General features: G+C 40.1%; 1 protein-coding gene across 7 annotated transcripts in view; it reads left to right on the forward strand.

The window, feature by feature from the left end:
• LOC108170489 (uncharacterized) overlaps positions 1–3,176 on the forward strand; it is a 42,149-nt gene extending 38,973 nt beyond the window's left edge. For 3 of the 7 annotated variants that reach the window (XR_011582743.1, XR_011582739.1, XR_011582744.1), the window contains exons 6-7: positions 23–84; positions 659–946. Coding sequence is in view for 1 of the 7 variants with exons in the window: in XM_070824681.1 (XP_070680782.1) it covers positions 1,362–1,433; positions 1,531–1,633; positions 1,947–2,083; positions 2,282–2,514; positions 2,734–2,767 (579 nt within the window). In the remaining 6 variants the exon portion in view is untranslated. Of the gene's footprint in view, positions 1–22; positions 1,190–1,218; positions 1,434–1,530; positions 1,634–1,946; positions 2,084–2,281; positions 2,515–2,733 lie in introns of those variants that run through there. The other 4 variants (XM_070824681.1, XR_011582740.1, XR_011582741.1 and 1 more) reach the window with 4 other exon arrangements.
• Positions 3,177–20,474: the final 17,298 nt, after the last annotated feature.

Here is a 20,474-nt window from a genome sequence, read left to right on the forward strand (position 1 = left end):
AATGTTGGTTTCTATGTCGCAGATATTGACATCATTTGCAAATGCATTTCATGCTTTGCAGCCCCCTAAGGTTCCTACGTTCAGGTTGGCATCAGTTATACTTATTACTATTCCATCATTGGTAGGAAATGAAACGAGTTGTTATGATAAGAAAATTGTTGCTTGTACGGTTGTAGTGGTATATTATATGTTCTTTTTGTCTGTGATTATGAACTTCTAGGCTGTTACTAATTTTGACTGGACAACACTTTTGGAATTTTATTTAATGTTTATTTGGTTCTGTGATTATGAACTTCTAGGGTGTTACTAGTTTTGACTGGATGACACTTTTGGAACTTTATTTAATTGGGGATTGGCTCCGAGTTAAGTTTGGACTGTCCCTTGTAACTAGTCCATGGGTGTCTCTTCTTGATCCATATTTTGAAATCGCAAAACTTTGTTACTTACTCTTTCTCCCTCAATTTTGCCTCTTGCTTATCGCTTTTTCTATTCTCTCCGTTCTTTCTTCTATTATTTGTGTAATCACATTCTTGTATGTAAACATTTTAGTTTAGTGTCGGTGTACACAAGTCAAATATGAGGATATGTGTAAGACTAGACTTTGATCTTAATATTCCTTGGAACTGTGCATTTCGATTCTGAGAAAATCCTTTATCAGCTTTGCATGGCTTGAGTTGGTGAGTCATAGGAGTTTCAAGCCAAAAATGCTTGCTGGAAATGGTCAGAAGGTTTGGCCCTATATCCAACGTTTGCTGGTACATTTGTTTCAATTCATGGAGCCATTTTTGAGGAATGCTGAACTTGGAGTTCCAGTCTGCCTCTTTTCTCTTCTGGATTTCATTGTTTGCAGCAGTATTTCTTCTGTTTTTTTTTGTTTTTTGTAATCAAATCAATCGGTAATTGAGCTGATGTTGAAGGAATTACAAAGATGAGTTTCACACAGAAATGGAGTTCATAGCTCCATGAACCTTTTTGGATTCGATCCCCAAAACTCGGCAACAGACAAGGCATTATAGCCATTGCAAACCCACCAAAGCACCGTGACTATGATCACGTGCGAAACACATGCATTCATTTAACTCTTTAACAAACTAGACACGTGTCAATTTATACACCATTAAGATATTATAATCTTGACCGTTCATTACAAGTTTATAACCTTCAACTATAAACATACACTTAGCTAAAATTCGAACTTCTTCTTCTTCTTCAACATAGCTGCATCAGTGGCTTGATCCAGCTGCCATGCTTATGCTCCAATAACACTTAGGGTGCTGCTAGTGCTACTTCATGATTTCCCGGAGTTCCTTTGTGATTATCATTTTACTTTCTGTGATGTAATCCCTCCAAGCTGCATTCAAATGCGAAATATCATCCTCAATGCATTTCCCCGTAATATGAGGCTACCAGATCCATCTACTCCCAACTTAAAGGTGGCTGACAATCTTGCATATTTATTTTGTATTTGTAACATTGTTGGGTTATAAAAACTGATCTGGTGGGGACTGGTTTGTCTCTGCATATATGCAGATTGATTTGCTTGCTGAAATCAGCCAGTCTCCATTTATTCTTTCTGAGGTTGATGCAGCTCTAAAAGCAAAGCAGATGAAAGCTGATGTGGATGAGTATCTCAAGATATGCTGACTTTTGGCCAGTAATCTTTTACTATTTCGTTCGTCTAATTTGTTTTGACATTAAATAATCCTTTACTATTTGGATTGGACTTTCTATTCTCTTACATGGATTTTTTTTTTTTTATCTTCTATAAATATTTCATAACTCCGCCGTGTAAGTTTATCTTACATTGCCGGTCCCAAGCCCGGATAAAAGAGGAGGGGGAGGGCGTCAGGTAGTCGACAGCCGGCACTCCATGATTACGTCGAATCCTTATGAATATGAATCTTCTATAAATATTTCATCATGCGAATTGTTTCAAAATACTTTACAGACAAGGCAACAGGGTTCTTCATTTCTGACTGAACTGAAGCAAAAGTTGCTCCTTTTACCAATCGAAGCTGCCTCGGCTGGTACTCGTTACAATGTACCCCTGATCAACTCCCTTGTGCTTTATGTTGGGATGCAGGTACTTGTTCTTATGCTGGATTGTGCTACGAAATCCAACTGTTTTAATGCTTTTCTGTTTAAAATCAGTCCCTGTTATGTAGTATTAAAACTTATGAATCCGAAATCGAAAGACCTTCATGACTATATCTATCTAGAGATGGTCTTGACTTGAGGACAGCGGACCGTCGGGTACTTATATTTTGGGTTGATTTTACAGGCTATCCAGCAGCTTCAGGCTAGAACGCCTCATGCGCAATCTACCCAAACTGTTCCATTGATTGTCTATTTGGTGGGTGCTGCTTTGGATATTTTTCAGACTCTGATAGTGGACCTAGATACTGAAGGGCGCTACCCTTTCCTAAATGCGATCGCGAACCAACTGCATTATCCAAACATCCATACCCATTACTTTTTCTTCATTGTTTTGTACTTGTTTGCTGAATCAACCAGGTGAGACAACTGAGATGCTTCATATTTGCTCTATGATAGTCATCTGTTCTTTTTATTGAAAAATTTATGGGGACGTCCCCTAATGCATGTTCTTAGATTGTTTTCATATAAATTACGATTGAGCTGCATCTTGCAACTATTGACGTTATTTTTTACTTTAGCATGAAATTATGCAGGAGCCTTGTGCACTGGGTACGACCTTTTTATGAAATTATGCAGGAGCAAATCACAAGGGTATTGCTGGAGCGTCTGATTGTTAACCAGCCTCATCTATGGGGTCTTCTGATTATCTTCATTGAGCTTATCATGGTCCCGACTCTTTCAACCTCTCAGACATCTATCCTCTTTGCGCTTCGCTTGCTCTATCAATCCGCCCGCTGGCAGGTAGGGGCTTATCTATGTGATTCGCTACGCTTGCTTGCACATATCGACGAACTCAAATGGTATTTGTCCCGTGGACACACAAGCTAGCAAACCCCTAAGATTTCCTTTTCACCTTCCCATTATTACTTCTGTAGATTTCCCGGTAATAGGGAGATGTGCGAGAACTCTTACCCATATCTTATAGATGAATTTTGTTAGTTTCTAATTTTAATTTTATTTACGTTTGTGACCATTATTAAATTTTAATGATTTTTTTTTTATAATTTATTTTTTAATTATTGAAATTTGAATCAAAACCGCAAAATCTTCAATGGGTTTTTGATTTTTGAGAGGTATCTGAAATGGGGTTCTCTTCCATCCTGTAGAACCCACTCAATTTTAGAATGCCTGAGTCCTACGATTTTGTGATAATCTTCCATGGTAAATGAGTTTTGTTTGTTTTGGGTGAGTCTCAATTGCCCAGTGCATATGGTTTGCTTCAATTTTCATCTTCTTCTGGATTTCTGTGCAATTTTTTTGAAGCCCAAATGATTCAAATTCAAATTTATGTATAAATTGGTAAGTGTGGGTGTCGACACCCAATTAGTTGCAAGCTTTCAGTCTGAAAAGGCTAAAGCATCTTTCTGTTTTACTACACAATTGCTTATTTTCACCAAATTTGCAGTTTCTTCTCTCTCTCTCTCTCTCTCTCTCTATCTCTCCTCAGCTGCATCGATGACAAGAAGTACAGAGGGATGCATTTGGCTCCCACTTTTGAGGTTCCTGCCATGAGCAGGCACCCTTAATTGAGGATGAAAAGGTGTTTCCTGCTCAAGGACTGTTACCACTTCAATATTTTGTTTTTGTATGAGATGTTTGTGTGTGTGTCTGGTCTATTAGAAATTAATTACCTTCTAGTTAGTTTTCATCCCCTGATCCTCTTCTTGGCTGGATCTCTGGTCTTTTGCAGCTTCCCACACCATTATCTAATATTGCAACTCACGTGGTTATCAACCCGAAACTCAGTGCTTTTGGATTGCACTTGCATTTTCAGAGATTCTTTGATAGTCCTTCCTTGCATAATGTGTGAGCCAGTTCTTTGTCAGTCCTTCCTTACATAATTTGTGGGGCTGTTTGGTGTTGGCAGTTTTTTGGAACATTTGGTTGGAGCGTAATAGAAGAGTTTATGAGGATTATAATGGAGTGGGGCTAGAAGAACTATGGGGTACAGTAAGATACTGGTCAGCCCTCTGGGCATCAGTTTATGAGTTCAGGGATTATTCTCTCTCATATAGTATGGGATATGTTAGCAGCCGTAAAATGATTTTGGTTCAGTTTTAGTTACTTGTAAATAGATCTACTTGAGAGGTCTTAGCTAGTTTTGCTAGATGGTGAATTTCTTATCCACTGTTTTGTAATTCATGTTATTATAGTCGACAGCCGGCACTCCATGATCACGTCGAATCCTTATGAAAATGAATCCAGAACAAAATCGCGCTAAAGCTAGGGCGTCACCCGTAAGTGGCGCGCTGTGTGGCCCGAGCACAGTGATAAGTGAGCAAGGGTCGCTGTATCTCCATCGGCACCCGGATGCAGTGTTAAATGAGCAAGGGGGCCATAGAAACTTCTTTTCGAACGACTCCACTCAAAGTTGTTTGGGAGCATATGCTCCTATCAACTTTACCCGGGACACACAAAAGAAGTACTTTGATCCTATTAGACGGGGGAGGGTGAAGAAGCTAGGACAGAAGGGTAGAGTTCAAGAGAGCAAAATGCGTTTAGGAACGTGGAATATAGGAACCTTAACGGGAAAATCTATGGAAGTAGTGGAAGTTATGGTGAGGAGAAGGATAAATATTATGTGCCTACAAGAAACTAAGTGGGTTGGTAGTAAGGCAAATGATCTAGAAAACTCAGGGTTTAAACTTTGGTATTCGGGCACAAATAGAACGAGAAACGGTGTTGGCATCATCGTGGACAAGACCTTGGTACAAGATGTTGTAGATGTCAAGAGGGTAGGAGATAGAATCATGGCAATCAAGATTGTAATAGGACAAGAACTTATCAATGTGATTAGTGCGTACGCACCTCAAGTAGGGTTGGATACGAGTTCGAAGGAGAAATTTTGGGAAGATCTTGGAGACTTGGTGCAAGGAATTGCTCAGACGGAGAAGTTATTTATAGGAGGAGATTTAAATGGACACGTGGGCAGGGAGACAGGCAACTATGGAGGTTTTCATGGTGGCCATGGTTTTGGGGAGAGAAACGAGGATGGGGAAGCTATCTTGGATTTTGCAATGGCATATGATCTCTTCTTAGCCAACACCTTCTTTAAGAAGAGAGAAGAACATGTGATCACCTACAAGAGTGGGTCGTCAAAAACACAAATAGATTTTCTTCTAATGAGGAAAGGGGATCGTATAACTTGTAAGGATTGCAAAGTTATACCAGGAGAGAGCGTGGCTAATCAACATCGCTTGTTGGTGATGGATGTACATATCAAAAGAGTAAGACAAAAGAACAAGACTTGGAAGTGCCCAAGGACTAGATGGTGGAATCTAAGAGAAGAAAAACAAGCCATTTTCAAAGAGAAGGTAATCACCCAATGTGTGTGGGATAGAGAGGGGGAAGCTAGCCAAATGTGGGATTCCATGGCTAGTTGTATCCGAAAAGTAGCAAAAGAGGTATTAGGAGAGTCCAAGGGCTTTGCCCCACACCAAAAGGAATCTTGGTGGTGGAATGAGGAGGTACAAACAAAGGTGAAGGTTAAGAAGGAATGTTGTAAAGCCTTATACAAGGAGAGGACCGATGAAAATGGTGAAAGGTATAGAAAAGCGAAGCAAGAGGCGAAGAAAGCTGTCAGAGAAGCTAAGTTAGCGGCTTACGACGATATGTATAAACGACTAGATACCAAAGAAGGAGAGTTGGATATCTATAAACTATCTAGAGCAAGGGAAAAGAAGACAAGGGACCTAAACCAAGTGAGGTGCATCAAGGATGAGGATGGAAAGGTTCTTGCTACAGAGAACGCGGTTAAAGACAGATGGAGAGGTTATTTTCATAATCTTTTCAATGAAGGACATGAAATGAGTGCTTCTTTAGGGGAGTTGAGTAACTCAGAAGAGTGTAGAAACTACTCTTTTTATCGTCGAATCCGGAAGGAAGAAGTGGTTGTAGCTTTGAAGAAGATGAAGCATAAAAAAGCAATAGGCCCAGACGATATACCAATCGAAGTGTGGAAACTTTTGGGAGAGACAGGTATAACATGGCTCACTGACCTTTTCAATAGGATTTTGAAAACGAAGAAGATGCCAAATGAGTGGCGAACGAGCACTTTGGTGCCTATTTACAAGAATAAGGGCGACGTACAAAATTGCATGAACTATAGGGGTATTAAGCTAATGAGCCATACAATGAAGCTCTGGGAGAGAGTCATTGAGCATAGATTGAGGCAAGAGACACATGTTTCGGACAACCAATTCGGGTTCATGCCAGGGCGCTCAACCATGGAGGCAATCTATCTCTTACGAAGATTGATGGAAAGATATAGAGATGGGAAAAAGGATTTACACATGGTCTTTATAGATTTGGAAAAAGCGTATGATAGGGTCCCAAGAGACATTCTTTGGAGGATTTTAGAGAAGAAAGGAGTACGAGTAGCATATATCCAAGCTATAAAGGATATGTATGAAGGAGCAAAGACTGCCGTAAGAACTCATGAAGGACAAACCGAAAGCTTTCCCATAACTGTAGGATTACATCAAGGCTCATCCTTAAGTCCTTACCTTTTTGCGTTGGTAATGGATGAGTTAACAGGACATATTCAAGATGATATTCCTTGGTGTATGCTTTTCGCAGACGATATAGTGTTGATAGATGAAACTCAGGAAGGGGTAAATGCAAAGCTTAACCTTTGGAGAGAAGTGTTGGAATCTAAAGGTCTTCGCCTAAGCCGATCAAAGACAGAATATATGGAGTGCAAGTTCAGTGCAAATGGAGGCCAAAACGAGTTAGGGGTGAGGATCGGAGATCAAGAAATACCAAAGAGCGACCGTTTTCGTTACCTAGGATCTATCTTGCAAAAGAACGGAGAATTAGATGGAGATCTCAACCATAGAATACAAGCTGGATGGATGAAGTGGAAGAGTGCATCCGGCGTGTTGTGTGACCGCCGTATGCCACTGAAGCTCAAGGGAAAATTTTATAGGACGGCAATAAGGCCGGCGATGCTGTATGGCACAGAATGTTGGGCGGTGAAACATCAACACGTACACAAAATGGGTGTAGCGGAGATGAGGATGCTTCGTTGGATGTGTGGGCACACGAGAAAGGATAAGATTAGGAATGAGGATATCCGGGGTAAAGTAGGAGTAGCCGAAATTGAAGGAAAGATGAGAGAAAATCGGTTACGGTGGTTTGGACATGTGCAAAGAAGGCCTACTGACGCTCCGATTAGAAGATGCGACTATGGGACAGAGGTTCAGGGCCGAAGGGGTAGAGGAAGACCTAGGAAAACTTTGGAAGAGACTCTAAGAAAAGACTTAGAGTACTTGGATCTAACGAAGGACATGACACAAGATCGAGCACAATGGCGTTCTAAGATTCATATAGCCGATCCCACTCAGTGACTTGGACTTTCCAAGTCTCCAACCGAGAAGTTTTCCTCACTCGGGAAATTAAGGGAACACTACCCTAACCTACATGCTCCACTCAGAAAGCTTCAACATACAAGCTTCAACAAAAGAAAATTCAAAGAACTTAGCGAAGAAGGCTTTGGTGTATTTAACACAATACGTTGAAATGAAGGAAAGCTTATTTATTGATATCCCCGATAAGCTACAAATATGTACATATACATGAGTCAAAATAAACACACAAGAGGGAGCCTTCACAAAGGTTGCTTAGGAGAAGTCTCAGCAGTCGGTAGAGCCCCAGAAAGAGAAGGCACCGGAGGGGGATCATTTGGAGCCTCAGTACTGGACAGAACCCTAGAAGGAGGAGGCATCAGAGGTTGATCATTTGGAGCTTTATTACGCGGTACAGCCCCAGAAGACGAAGGCAATAAATGCCTTTGGAACAAACCCACAAATCTCTGATGATCAAGTAAAACCTGACCATCAGTTTCCTTCATCTGGTCAAGCTTCCTCTTCATGTTTGTAGCATAGTCATGTGCGAGCCGGTGCAACTGTTTATTCTCATGCTTGAGCCCTCTAATCTCCTGTTTGAGACTCATCACTTCAGCCGCCAATGATTCAACTTGGCGGGTTCGAGCAAATAGGCGTTGAGCCATATTAGACACAGAACCTGCACACTGAACACTGAGAGCCAGCGAATCCTTAACAGCTAACTCATCAGACCGTTTGGAAAGTAGTCTGTTATCTTTGGGAGTGAGAAGGTTCCTGGCCACCACCGCAGCGGTCATATCATTCTTCATCACGGAATCCCCAACGGTAAGAGGACCAGTTGGGGAGACGAAGGATGGACGCCATATGTTGTCTGGAGAAGGCGGGGCTGCCTCTTCAACAAGGTTCAAGTCAAAACGACGGTCGGAGGGGCCAGACATTTTCAAAGGTGTTGAAGAGAGAAGAGGTCGGACAAATCAAGATCTTAGAAGTGCAAGAATGAAGCTTCTACTGGTGGAGATTCAAGTGTGCTTTGGAACTTAATGCCAGCCCCTATAAAAATCTGCACTCGACGGAGCTTCAGAAATCGAAGAGGCGCCTGCTCAGAAATCGAAGAGGCGTTTGCTTTCTGAAAAGTTGGGCTGCTTAGAGATCACGAGGGTTGATCTCAGAAATCGAAGAGGCGTTTGCTTTCTCAAAAGTTGGGCTGCTCAAAGACCACGAAGGCCGATCTCAGAAATCGAAGAGGCGCTCGCTTTCTCAAAAGCTGGGCTCCCCAGAGACCACGAGGGCCGATCTCAGAAATCGAAGAGGCACCTACTTTTCCAGCCTTGTCAGCACCTGTCACACGCACACTCAGCTTTGCGGAAATTATGGGCATTCTGTCAAAGACTTCTGGGGAAGTAGTCTCACACGCAACAATAGCTCATGGGTACCACAGATAACTTTGCCAAAGTTCTCTGCCAAAGTTGAGCACGTGAAGCTTGCAGCTCCCACTACACCGCTCTGACCAAGAAGGGTAAAAGAATAGCAAAGAAACAGCACTAACAAAGTTTAGACCCATAAATTTTGAAGGTCTAGCTACCATATTATTACCCACAAGGGTAAAGGAACAGTACCACTGTTGGATAATTGGAAAGTCCCTGTGTGTCAACCTCTGTGCTTCGTGGCAAGGTAGACTAGCAAACATGCCCAACCTTTACTCACATTCGAGAAAACACTCCCAACAAGATTGCTTGCTCCAAAATCGAAGAGGCACCGCCCTCCGAATCTCGAGAGCCACTCTCCCAACATGATTACTTTCTCAAAAATCGAAGAGACACTGCTCCCCGAATCTCGAGAGCCAGACCCCCAGCATGATTGCTTTCTCAAAAATCGATGAGGCATCGTTCTCCGAATCAATTGAAGAGGCGCTCGCTTTCTCAAAAGCTGGGCTGCTCAGAGACCACGAGGGCCGATCTCAGAAATCGAAGAGGCACCTACTTTTCTAGCCTTGTCAGCACCTGTCACACGCACACTCAGCTTTGCAGAAATTATGGGCATTTTGTCGAAGACTTCTGGTGAAGTAGAAAGCACATGAATCTTACTGTTCAATCACCCACTTCCCACACGCAACAATAACTCATGGGTACCATAGATAACTTTGCCAAAGTTCTCTGCCAAAGTTGAGCACGTGAAGCTTGCAGCTCCCACTACATCGTTCTGACCAAGAAAGGTAAAAGAATAGCAAAGAAACAGCACTAACAAAGTTTAGACACATAAATTTTGAAGGTCTAGCTACCATATTATTACCCACAAGGGTAAAGGAACAGTACGGATAATTGGAAAGTCCCTGTGTGTCAACCTCTGTGCTTCGTGGCAAGGTAGACTAGCAAACATGCCCAACCTTTACTCACATTCGAGAAAACACTCCAACAAGATTGCTTGCTCCAAAATCGAAGAGGCACCGTCCTCCGAATCTCGAGAGCCAGACTCCCAACATGACTACTTTCTCAAAATCGAAGAGAGGGTAAAGGAACAGTACCATTGCTGGATAATTGGGAAGTCCCTGTGTGTCAACCTTTGTGCTTCGTGGCAAGGTAGACTAGCAAACATGTCCAACCTTTACTCACATTCGAGACAACACTCCCAACAAGATTGCTTGCTCCAAAATCGAAGAGGCACTGCCCTCCGAATCTTGAGAGCCAGACTCCCAACATGATTACTTCCTCAAAAATCGAAGAGACACTGCTCTCCGAATCTCGAGAGTCAGACCCCCATCATGATTGCTTTCTCAAAAATCGAAGAGGCATCGTTCTCCGAATCTCGAGAGCCAGATACCACAGACCACTTTTTCAAAGTGCTCTGACAGAGTTAAAACATGTGAAACTGGCAGCTCCCACTACCGTGCTATGACCAAGCAGGGTAAAGGAATAGCATTACTACTTGTTGTTAGGGAGACTCCTATATATGTCGACCTCCATCCCCAACGGACAGGCAGACCTGCAAAAATGCTCAACCCTTCATCATATCTGAGAGGGCACTCCCAACGAAGCCTTTCGAAATATTCAGCTTTCTTTCCCCCCGATAATACCTCTGCAAACAAGCTATACTAGAGCAAGAATATCTCATATCATCAGGGTTAAAAGCAAGAGTATCCCATATCATGCTTTTTCCCTGTCTTTTCTTTTGGCCTTGTTTTTACTTGCAAGACAAGGAGAAAGAGAGCAATCAGTCAGCACTTGGAATCAAGCTTCCAGCCAGGAAGTGACTGCCTGGAACCCCTTACCTGATTACTTACCTGGCATTGCTCTCGAGTACTCATCTTCAACATCTTATGTTTCCAGGGAAGATTCCGCATCTGCTTGAGGAACAGATAGGGCAAGTGCGAAGGATACAAGGAAGCATGTGGAGACAAGCGTAACAGCACACGTGCCGATACATCCATTACTCTGTCAAAAGCAAAAGTATCCCATATCAGCAGGGTGGAACGTACTCTAGATTTGATGGACTTGTTTTGACCCTCAAATTCTTCAGTCGGCCTTATACTCTGGAGGAAACCAGAAAACCCTCCAGCTCAGTTCAAGAATAAGCCTGTGGAAAGTTACTTCTTCAAAAGCAAAAGTATCTCATATCATCTCTTCTCATTTTTCTTCTCTTTATCCTTCATGCTGCTGCAAGATGGGGAGAAGGTGAACAATCAGTCGGAGCTCTGATTGCTTACCTTGTCTGTCACCTCTTTCAGCAGACCCCCTAGCTCGGCGACTTGGGAGACTCCTACTACATGGTTTGTATCGCGCTTGACCAAGCCTGAAACTACAAGTAAGCTTCAAGTGAAATTGATACATTACCTTGTGCATCTCCACCAGTTAAAGATACCACCCCTGATGGAGGAAGAGTACTTCCAGAGAAGATGCCACATCTACCTATGAGACAGATAAGGCAAGTCAAGACGACACCACACTCCGATACTTAGAAGTTTCGTGATTACGAGATCATTCTCCCACAATATTTCCTAATGTCATTTGTACTAAATCATTTACTTGTACTCACTAAAGGAGAGCTTGAACCTATGTACTTGTGTAAACCCTTCACAATTAATGAGAACTCTTCTATTCCGTGGACGTAGCCAATCTGGGTGAACCACGTACATCTTGTGTTTGCTTTCCTATCTCTATCCATTTATATACTTATCCACACTAATGACCGGAGCAATCTAGCGAAGATCACAAAAAGCGACCGTTTTCGCTACCTAGGATCTATCTTGCAAGAGAACGGAGAATTAGATGGAGATCTCAACCATAGAATACGAGCTGGATGGAAAGAGTGCATCCGGCGTGTTGTGTGACCGTCGTAGGCCACTGAAGCTCAAGGGAAAATTTTATAGGACGGCAATAAGGCCAACGATGTTGTATGACACAGAATGTTGGGTGGTGAAGCATCAACACGTACACAAAATGGGTGTAGCGGAGATGAGGATGCTTCGTGGGATGTGTGGGCACACGAGAAAGGATAAGATTGGGAATGAGGATATCCGAGGTAAAGTAGGAGTAGTCGAAATTGTAGGAAAGATGAGAGAAAATCGGCTCCGGTGATTTGGACATGTGCAAAGAAGGCCGACTGACGCTCCGGTTCGAAGATGTGACTACGGGACAGAGGTTCAGGGCCGAAGGGGTAGAGGAAGACCTAGGAAAACTTTGGAAGAGACTCTAAGAAAAGACTTAGAGTACTTGGATCTAACGGAGGACATGACACAAAACTTAGTGGGAAAAGGCTTTGTTGTTGTTGTTGTTGTTGTATATATGTACAATGTCAGGAAACATTTCTGCATGTTGGGTTTAACATTGGGATTAACATTTGCATCTGTAATTGGCTTCTTGGTGGAATTCAAGATAATCTTTCTGATTGCTATTTCATTTCTAATTCACATTGCAATATTTTATACATTGCTTTGCTTCTCTTGCTTTAGTTTGTATGTTCATTTGCCACTCCAATATGTCCCGTACACCCATCAGGCTTGAATAGGACATTTATTGGTGTTTTGATTTCTTTCTAAATAATGACATAAGGCCGTGATTCTTCTGTATCACATTAATATTTTTCACTAGAATATTTTTTTTTCTTTATTGTTAAGATCAGTTCACCTCTCCCAGACCCTGCGTAAAGCGGGAGCCTTGTGCACTGGGTACGACATTTTTATTTTTATTGTTAAGATCAGTGTCAAGATTAGATCAGTTGAGGTGGTTTGGACACGTCAAACGAAGGCCTACAGATGCTCCGGTTAGAAGATGTGATTACAAGATAGAGGCTCAGGGCCAAAAGGGTAGAGGAAGACCTAGGAAGACTTGGAAAGAGACTCTAGGAAAAGACTTGGACTACTTGGATCTAACGGAAGACATGGCATAAAACCGAGCGCAGTGGTGTTTTAGGATTCATATAGCCAACCCCACTTAGTGGCATAAGGCTTTGTTATTGTTGTTGTGTTGTTAAGGTTAGTGTCACATTTCCCACTTTAAAATTTCAACAAACTAACCATTTGGGAAAAGCTTACCTCACCTCTATGTTTTCATGTCACGTGAGGCACCAAGTTGCGAGAGTATTTATGCTGTAAAAGATTTTGTATATGTTGGATATCAAAAGTAAGAATCGTAATGTAGATCTGATTCATCCCTTTTACCGTGCTCTATTTTTCCTTACATTGTTGCTATTGGTTGTGTTGGGGATTATATTTCTGTAGTGAGATTCGTGGTAAGGCTTGGTTTGGGTGTGTGGCTAAAAGTTTTACAGAATAGAAACTATTTCATCCAACATCTCCTCATTGGGTTCCCATTGTGGTTTTCTTGTTATAACATTTTATCATTCTTAAACATTGTTTCAAAATACTTGACAGAAATGCAACAGGGTTCTTCATTTCTGACTGAACTGAAGCATTTACCAAGCGAAGTTGCCTCAGCTGGTACTCGTTACAATGTACCCCTGATCAACTCCCTTGTGCTTTATGTTGGGATGCAGGTACTTGTTCTTATGCTGGATTGTGCTACAACATCCAACTGTTCTAATGCTTTTTTTGTTTAACATCAGTCCTTGTTATGTAGTATTGAAACTTACATGTAGTCCATTAGTTTCCATAAATGTTCACTATAAAAATTCACTGGTATGCAAGATTTCTTGATTGCCACGTTCTAGTACTGTTGTGCTTGACTAAGAGGGAGTAAGGCCATCTCCAACCGATGGCTGGCCAGATGGCTCGTTTTAGCCCTCTGGCCCTCCAAGATTCTCCAAGATATTAATATTTTAATGAACAGTACAGGGCCATATTTGCCTCCGTCTCCAACCGAGGGCCAGAGGGCCAGAGGGCTCGTTTTAGCCTTGTAAAAAAAAACCGTCTCCAACCGAGGGCCAAAGGGCCATAGGGCCAAACATAATTTATTATTTAAAAACTACAACTTAATTTTATTTAAAAATCATGTTGGTTAGTGTTGTATAATTTTTATGTCGGTTAATGTTATTTAATGTTGTTTCATATTGTTTAATGTTGTTTCATGTTACTTAATTTAATTTAATGTTGTATAATGGCTTAGGAAGTTATAGGAAAAAATTAGAATTTAAAAAAAATATGAAACAAATTTTGTGAAATAGAAGTTATAGGAAAAAATGGAATTTAAAAAAAAAATATGAAACAAATTTTGTAAAATAGAAGTTATATGAAAAAAATATGAACCAAATTTTGTAAAATATAAGTTATAGGAAAAAAATAGAATTAAAAAAAAATTGAAACTAATTTTGTAAAACAGAAGTTATAGGAAGTTATAGAAAAAAAAGAAAAAAAAAAGGTTTAAATTCAAAAAAAAAAAAGGTTTAAATTCATAAAAAAAAAAAAAGGATTTACAACGGCTAGTGGCGCTAGCCGTTGGAAGTTTGAATTCAAAATGTTATTTCTGTCGGTTGTAACCGACAGAAATAATATATATTATATTATTTCTGTCGGTTATAACCGACAGAAATAAGAAACATTAAAAAAAAAAATAGCCAGCCCTCCAGCCCTCCAGCCCTCTCCGATCTCGTAGGGCCCTCCCAGATTCCCGAGCCCTCTGGCCTAGCCCTCGGTTGGAGACGATTTTAGGGCTATTTTCGGCCCTCTGGCCCTCTGGACCCTTCGGTTGGAGATGGCCTAAGGATGCAGTGGGGGCATAATTTTACGAATCCGAAATCAAAAGGCCTTCATGACTATATCTGTATCAAGAGATGGTCTTGACTTGACTTGAGCGGACAGCCTGGTGCTTATATTTTGGGTTGATTTTACAAGCTATCCAGCAGCTTCAGGCTAGAATGCCTCAATGCGCAATCTACCCAAACTGTTCCATTGACTGTCCATTTGGTGGGTGCTGCTCTGGATATTTTTCAGACTCTGATATTGGACCTAGATACTGAAGGGCGCTACCTTTTCCTAAATGCAACTGCAAACCTACTGCGTTATCCAAACACCCATACCCATTACGTTTCCTTCATTGTTTTGTACTTGTTTGCTGAATCAAACCCGGTGAGACAACTTAGATGCTTCATATTTGCTCTATGATAGTCGTCTGTTCTTTTTGTTGAAAAATTTATGGGGACGTCCCCTAATGCATATTCTTAGATTGTTTTCATATCAATTACGATTGAGCTGCATCTTCTAACTGTTGAAGTTATTTCTTTTACTTCAGCATGAAATTATCCAGGAGCAGATCACAAGGGTATTGTTGGAACGTCTGATTGTTAACCACCTCATCCATGGGGTCTTCGGATTACCTTGGTTGAGCTTATCAAGGTAACTTCCTGTCCTTCCAAAAATGGAAAATCGAAAGAAACACAAACTTTTGCAATCTGAAAACATTCTAAAGTTGCTGTTTTAAAAATTTTCAGAACCAGATGTGCGCCGGAGATTGAAAAGCTATTTGGATCTGTCTCAAGGTCTTGCGGCGGGCCAAAACCAGTGGACGAAAGTACGGTCTCAAGTTGGGTATCGGAGAGTGCCCACTAATTATTTGCATTGCCAAAAGACACGATTTGTATTTTTAGTGACACTAATCAGCAGCAAGTTGCATCTCCGGTGTTTTAGGTGTTCCAACTTCAATCCCCATCCAATTGTATGCATTTATTTTGTATTTTAGATCTCTTGTAATTAAATATTTACCTAAGTAACTTGGTTCGAAGAACCTCCAAATGTACTTTCTGATACTCTTTTTGAGGATAGCAGTGTTATATAAGTTGCTTGGTGTGCAACCCTCTTTTTCCATTAGTCCAGATTAAAATTCCAGACAAGATTTTTATCGACATGCATTATTAGCACTATATCCTTATCTTTGTACGTTTTCAATCTTTCATCAATGAATATCGTACTACATCTCAAAAATAGAAAAAAAAAAAAAACTTGCCTCTTTCATTCATAGATCAGCAACATTGAATATGGTACTACATCTCAAAAATAGAAAAAAAAAAAAAAAAACTTGCCTCTTTCGTTCATAGATCAGCAACATAGATCAGAACTTAATTGACCAAAAAAAAAAAAAAAAAAAAAAAAAAAGAGCACTTACAATAACTTTCAGAGTAAAGCTGGGTTTACACCAAATAACTTCCATGTCAAAACAACATAAGTTGTTAGACGTTCTGATTATCTTAAAGACAAATCCATTGTAGTGAGGGGCAAGAGTCGACTTGCCCTTAGACCCCGGCCTCGTTCAAAGAGTAGGTTACCCATCGGCAGCACCGCTTTCCGGGCCAAATGCACCACCACCGGAAAAGCCAAGCACAAAATCAGATACATCACAGGTCCCCAGGAACGGGGGTGGTGGAAAAGCAGAAGCCATAAAAGTGAAGCAACTGAGACTGAACCAAACACCATCATGGCCGTGCGGCACCAGCAAATTATAAGTTCATTTGTGCTAGTACTACTAGTAGCGGTGTCGCTGCTTGTAAATAGTAGTAGCAGCTCGAGTAAGGCAAATGCAAAGCAATACGCAAGAACGCTCGATATGGTAATAATCGTGAGTGTGGGGTTTGTTTGCAACAGATCCTGTTGAGGATATCTCATTTGGACCAACGTTAGGATTGTCGGAATGACAAACGCAAGAATATTGTTGCGGTGTGCGTGACGGCGGTTAGCCTGTAGTGCTGCAACGTTAACATCCACGAACAAATGATTGTTGGAGAAATACATGACATTAAATATTTGCATCCTCCTAGCAAATAGATACTAATTGTATTCGGTGTTTCAGAATTCAGAGAGAATATTTAGGAAAAACTGGATCCAGAGTTGCTCTATATATACTACGACTTGCATTCTCGTTGCATAATCTCGTAGGGTTGTGGGCTCTACTTTTCGGCTCAACTGCCAGATGGCTCTATCACATAGGACTAGAGGTTGTCGTGACACCTTCTGAGAACTTGCTGTGGAAATCACAAGCAAAATGGCTACTCCGAATCCACGAAAACCCGAAGCAAATCACTTTCAAACCCGAAGCAAAACAATCACTCTCAAACCCGAAGCAAAACAAACCCACACCCGGAGTACTCCGAATCCACGAAAACCCGAAGCAAATCACTCTCAAACCCGAAGCAAAACAAACCCACACCCGAAGCTACTCCGAACTTCTTCGATTTGGTCCAAAGGATTTGTGTTCTTTTATCACGTCCAACATCAGAAGCAGACTCCGACATCACACATCCTCATTGCAAATCAACAATCAGGTATGAAAATATATTTGGAAATTAGAGGCCCCTCCTAAAATTAGAAATTTTATCTGGAGAGTGCTGAAAGGAGCAATTGCTACAAAGGCAAATCTTTTTTAAAAAGGGGAAACTTGATATAACTTCATTTTTTTGAGCCAATAGTAGGAATTGTCCAATTTATTAAAATAAGTCTAATTCTTTAAATTTAATTATTTTATTATCAATAATTATCTTTTAAAAGAAAAAGCTTATTGTAAAAATCAAATTTCTTCCTAATTATCTCTTTGATTATCTCTTTTTATAAAAAATTTTGTTATTTCTTGTTCTTCCTCCTGTTTTAACCCATTTATAGATTTTTTTTAATTTTTATAATCAACCTATATCACATGTTAATTGTATTTATCTACCTATATGACTGATTCTTTTTCATAGTCAACCTGTCACAGATTAATGTGTCTTGCTTGTAGGTATATTATGTTTTTTTTCTACCTTTTAGTTAGGTTTCATATCTCACTTATAAGTATAATATACATTCATATATTTTGCTAATTGAGTTAGGGTAGAATGTTTTGCAGATAGATTTATGTTAGTATATTAATTTTTTTTTTTGTTTATAAGATATTAATTAGATATTTTGGAGTTGAAAAATGCATAATATTAAAAGATTATGATTGATTTTTAATATTTTTAGAAAATATAAGAGGAGTATAAAAGAAATAAAAACATATAATTAGATAACTGGAGTCACTCCTAAATATAAAAGAAATAAAAATATATAATTAGATAATTGAAGTATAAAAGAAATAATTGTTGGAGAAATACATGACATTAAATATTTGCATCCTCCAAGAATAATCTCGTTGTTCTAATTGTATTCGGTGTTTCAGATTTCAGAGAGAATATTTAGGAAAAACTTGATCCAGAGTTGCTCTAAATATAATATACTACTACTTGCATAATCTCGTTGCGTAATCTCGCAGGGTTGTGGGATCTACTTTCGCCTCGACTGCCAGATGGCTCTATCACATAGGACTAGAGGTTGTCGTGACACCTTATGAGAACTTGCTGCGCGTCTGTGGAAACCGCAAGCAAAATGGCTACTCCGAATCCACGAAAACCCGAGGCAAAATCACCTTCAAACCCAAAGCAAAACAAACCCACCCGAAAATACTCCGAACCCACGAAAACCCGAAGCAAATCTCTCTCAAACCCGAAGCAAAACAAACCCACACCCGAAGCTCCAAAGGATTTGTGTTCTTTTATCAAGTCCAACATCAGAAGCAGACTCCGACATCACACATCATCATTGCAAATCAACAATCAGGTATGCAAATGTATTTGGAAATTAGAGGCCCCTCCTAAAATTAGAAATTTTATCTGGAGAGTGCTAAAAGGAGCTATTGCTACAAAGGCGAATCTTTTAAAAAATACACCTTTTAGACTCTCCAATAAGCTCCATCTGCAAAGAACATGAGGAATCTGTACAACATATGATCCTCCTATGCCCATGGGTGGATCGGATTTGGTTTGGCGGTCAACTGAATTATAAGGTGAATAATTCACTACTTTTAGTGAATGAATGGTTAAACACGTTAATTAATACAGAAATGGAGAATAAACGAGATAAAGCGATTACTATGGCCCAGGTTAGCTTTCACTTGTTGGCATATTTGGAAGGCAAGATGTAATATAGTTTTCAATCATAAATATATCTCTCCTATGCAGGTTATTCATGCAATCTCTTGTGCTTATGGATGGTATAGAGAGGCTACTAAACGACATCAAGATGAAAGCTTTCACCAACAAAACTCTTCAACGTCTTCGATGCAGCAAATTAGTTGGTATCCCCCTGAACAACCTTTTTTCAAAATAAATGTTGATGCAAGTTGGAATTCAGGTACTAAACTTGGCTATGTAGTCATTGTGATAAGGGATGCTAGTGGAAAGTTTGTGGTAGCAAGAAAATCTCTTCTTAAAGCTCCAAAAGTTTATATTGCCGAAACCATAGCTGCTCTTGAAACATGTATGATGGCAAAGAAGTTGGGTATTAAGGATGTAGTGATAAAATCAGACTCAGAAGAAACAAATCATGTTTGCAAAGCTCTATTGAAAATGGAAGTTGAGAAGCCCTACCTGCACCTAGGAAAATCAGGAATATTATAGAATCTTTCAACTTGTGCCGCTTGTCTTGGGTTCCTAGGTCGGCGAATATGGTGGCAGATTTTATGGCGTCGCCTAGTATTGCGGAGATGAGCGTTGATACTTGAGTGAACAGACTGTTGGAAGTATGCCCACAAAGCCACTCATTTGATGTAATAGCTTTTGGAATACTTATTGTGTTAAACTATTATATGTTTAATAAAGGACAAAGCTTATTGTTAATCACTATTTATTGTATCATGTATTTAAGTAATAAGGGAATCCAAGGAATGTATTTGATCTAAGAGATAAGTGATTTAAGTAAGTTAGATTAACGAGACCTTTTTCTTATATTCATTCCTAAAACGTTCCTAGCCATAGGATTGCCAGTTGGGCATTGACAATCCGCTAAGGTTAGTATGTGTTATGTCGACTCAAGCATGAGTATGACTAGTCTTAAGTCATTTAGTGTTGGACACTAAGACAAACACATAGGTGCTCGAAAGAGTCATCGAGTACACTGAACAACGATCAAAAGAGAGTTCGAACATACATGTCATGTAAGAACTCGTTAGTTGCAATATGCAAAGTAGTCCTTTAACCTGAGGCATCATAGATGTCTAATGGTTAGGTCCTTGATCTTTGATCATGTCAAAGGCATTCCATCGAGAGTGTCCACGGCATTGTTGGGGTCAAGCTATTTAGTCATGTAGGCATATGAATGCACAACAAGGGATCTCTAACCTTCCATGGTGGAAGGAGAATTCAATTGAATCATATAGAGAAGTATTACATTGGATAGTAGACATGAAACAAACTATCACTCAAACAATGTGATTAAGAGTATTGTATTAGAGAATGACTGTATTGCATTGTAATTGTAACTGGATAGGTTCTCCAACCAATTCTATTTAGCTTGGGTAGCCATGACATGCTGCTAGGTGTCACTCATGGTTTGTGGAAGCCCTGAAGATTAGCAAACACTAATCTTAATCAAAGGGAGAATTGAAATTTTCATTTCAATTCACAATCGATTGTTAAGAGTAACAATCGCTCACTTCCTCGCTAATTGGAATCTAATGGATCATACACCGAGTAAGGATGAAAGTGAAGAAATATAAATGAAATGGATAAGCAATTAAATGGTTT

This window comes from Malus domestica, chromosome 07, assembly GCF_042453785.1.
Source record: "Malus domestica chromosome 07, GDT2T_hap1".
In the NCBI taxonomy this organism is placed as follows: Eukaryota; Viridiplantae; Streptophyta; class Magnoliopsida; order Rosales; family Rosaceae; genus Malus; species Malus domestica.